Below are 2994 nucleotides of genomic sequence, written 5' to 3' on the forward strand. Positions count from 1 at the left end.
AACATAAAAGAAATGAGATAAGACAATAAAAGTATCACACAATCCAAAATGTCAGGTGGCAGAGGTAACCAGGGAACAGTATGAAGTATCACTCTTTGCAGATATTGCAAAGGCAGATGGGGCCATCCCAGGAATGGACCAGCCTTCTGAATTCTTTGAAGTTTTCAACTTTTCTGAAGTCATTTGGGAGACTGATCCACACCCAGGCGGCCTCAAAAGCAAACGATTTATGTCCATATTTCACAGTGTTGACCCTGGACACCTCTGCAGTATTTTCTTTCCTGAAGTCATAATTTAACATCTTAATATTTACAAGAATATGAATATATTCAGGATTTTTTTTGTTTATAATTTTAAAAAACCTCACAACCCATTTCCTTCAGACGCCTTACATGAAGCCTGTCCCTGTTGGTAATACTGAGTAAGTGTCTGAAGGATGAGTTGTGATCATTATGTATAAACCTTAAAGCTCTTTCTTGTATCTTTTCTAGCTTTCTGACACTCTTCATGGAACAAGAGTTTCAGACTAAAGACAGTAGTTACAATTTGAAACAATAAAAGAATTATGTATTACAAGTCTACCTTGTTTGGTTAAAAAAACTCCCAATTCGCTTTAAAATGGACAATTGCCTTGAGGCTTTCCTACAAATTTCAGAAGTATCAGCTTCAAAGTTTAAAAATGAATTAAAGTTCACACCTAAAGGTTTGACAACACTGTCAGGAACAATATCAATTTCGCTAATACTAAAAGAACGTTTCCCTATACAAATGGCCTGGAATTTATCAGGGTTTGCTTTCATCTGGTTTAATTTAAACCAGTCTATTAAATTTTGACAGTCATTTTCAATATTGTGTTTTTAAGTATTTGGGTCTTTATTTGATTCACTGACAGTGTTGTCGTCTGCATAATTATATAATTTACAGGATGTCACATATAAAAAGAATATCATTTACAAATACATTAAAAAGCAAGGGTCCTAAAATAGAACCCTGGGGTACCCTTCAGCACTTCCAGCCAGTCACCATATTTTGAGCCATTTTTTTTTGCTGCTGCTTCCTGCTGGTCAGGTAGCTGGACATCAGGTTAACTGAGGCTTTGCTCAGGCCATAGGCCTCCAGCTTCCCGACCAACAAGTTATGAGAAAGACAGTCAAAATCCTCGGATAGGTCCATCAGTATGGCAGCGACATATTCATGGTTGTCCAGGGCTCTACGCCAATCCTCAACAAGTTGCAAAAGGGTGGATTGACACCCAAATCCTGGATGAACATCAATAGAATCACGCGGACGCGTAACGGTAAAAATGTCCAGGCCTTGAAGTCGGGCGTCTCTGCTTTGTAATCTTCCAAGGACAAGTATCAACCTAGCGATTGGTCAGTTTTGTTTTACCTGAAAACAATCAAACAGCAATTTTTTGTGCCTTCAATTTTGCTAAGACATATTCCAGGGGTGTAGAGAGCGAAAGTGACCGTAACCCCTGGAGTATCGAGGATGCTGTTCCCTCAATAGCCATGAAACAATTGTATAATCTTACTAAGGATTAGTAGGAAATGACCCCTAGTGGTAGTCATTTCTGTATGTAAAACGGCGGTGAGGGTACGACCGTCAGGGTGAGTTTACTAAGAGCACCGTGCAGGGTTGAGGGTACGGCCGTCAGGGTGAGTTTACTCAGAGCACCGTGCAGGGTTGAGGGTACGGCCATCAGGGTGAGTTTACTCAGATCACTGTACAGGGTCAAAGGTACGGCCGTCAGGGTGTGTTTACTCAGACCACTGTACAGGGTTGAGGGTACGGCCGTCAGGGTGAGTTTACTCAGATCACTGTACAGGGTCAAAGGTACGGCCGTCAGGGGGAGTTTACTTAAACCACTGTACAGGGTCAAAGGTACGGCCGTCAGGGTGTTTACTCAGATCACTGTACAGGGTTGAGGGTACGGCCGTAAGGGTGAGTTTACTCAGACCACTGTATAGGGTTAAAGGTACGGTCGTCAGGATGAGTTTACTTAAACCACTGTACAGGGTCAAAGGTACGACCGTCAGGGTGTGTTTACTCAGATCACTGTACAGGGTTGAGGGTACGGTCGTCAGGGTGTGTTTACTCAGATCACTGTACAGGGTTAAAGGTACGGACGTCAGGGTGAGTTTACTCAGACCTCTGTACAGGGTTGAGGGTACGGCCGTCAGGGTGAGTTTACTCAGAGCACCGTGCAGGGTTAAGGGTACGGCGGTCAGGGTGAGTTTACTCAAACCACTGTACAAGGTTAAAGGTACGGCCATCAGGGTGTGTTTGCTCAGATCACTGTACAGTGTAAAAGTCACGGCCGTCAGGGTGTGTTTACTCAGACCACTGTACAGGGTTGAAGGCACGGCCGTCAGGGGGTGTTTACTCAAACCACTGTACAGTGCTCAGACCACTGTTCAGGGTTAAGGGTACGGCCGTCAGGGTGACTTTACTCAGAGCACCGTGCAGGGTTGAGGGTACGGCCGTCAGGGTGGGTTTACTCAGACCACTGTACAATGTTGAGGTTACGGCCGTCAGGGTGAGTTTACTCAGATCACTGTACAGGGTTAAAGTCCCGGCCGTCAGGGTGTGTTTACTCAAACCACTGTCCAGGGTTAAGGTACGGCCGTCAGGGTGTGTTTCCTCAAACCACTGTACAGGGTTAAAGTGCGGCCGTCAGGGTGTGTTTACTCAACCCACTGTACAGGGTTAAAGTACGGCCGTCAGGGTGTGTTTACTCAGACCACTGTTCAGGGTTAAAGGTACGGCCGTCAGGGTGTGTTTACTCAGACCACTGTACAGGGTTGAGGGTATGGCCGTCAGGGTGAGTTTACTCAGACCACTGTACATGGTTGAAGGTACGGCCGTCAGGGCGTGTTTACTCAGACCACTGTACAGTGTTGAGGGTACGGCCGTCAGGGTGAGTTTACTCAGATCACTGTACAAGGTTAAAGGTACGTCCGTCAGGATGTGTTTACTCAGACCACTGTACAG

At 45.2% G+C, this 2994-nt stretch overlaps 1 protein-coding gene across 1 annotated transcript; it reads right to left on the bottom strand.

Annotated features, from left to right (window-relative positions):
* Positions 1–1567: 1567 nt before the first annotated feature.
* On the bottom strand, positions 1568–2276 carry LOC110452849 (hepatitis A virus cellular receptor 1-like). Its single transcript, XM_021501561.1, has 2 exons — positions 2017–2276; positions 1568–1868 (listed from the first exon to the last, which is right to left on the bottom strand). The coding sequence occupies exons 1-2, from the start codon at positions 2274–2276 to the stop codon at positions 1568–1570; spliced, it is 561 nt and encodes a 186-aa protein (XP_021357236.1).
* Between the last annotated feature and the right edge of the window lie 718 nt (positions 2277–2994).

This window comes from Mizuhopecten yessoensis, unplaced genomic scaffold (assembly GCF_002113885.1).
Source record: "Mizuhopecten yessoensis strain PY_sf001 unplaced genomic scaffold, ASM211388v2 scaffold6919, whole genome shotgun sequence".
NCBI classification, from domain to species: domain Eukaryota; kingdom Metazoa; phylum Mollusca; class Bivalvia; order Pectinida; family Pectinidae; genus Mizuhopecten; species Mizuhopecten yessoensis.

What these genes read in the sequence shown, in the direction of transcription:
- LOC110452849 (XM_021501561.1), bottom strand. Translation starts at nt 2,276, where the DNA reads ATGGCCGTACCTTTAACCTTGTACAGTGGTTTGAGTAAACTCACCCTG. An exon ending in ACGGTCGTACCTTTGACCCT is followed by an intron (nt 1,869 to 2,016) that starts GTACAGTGGTTT and finishes GACCCTGTACAG; the next exon opens with TGGTTTAAGTAAACTCCCCC.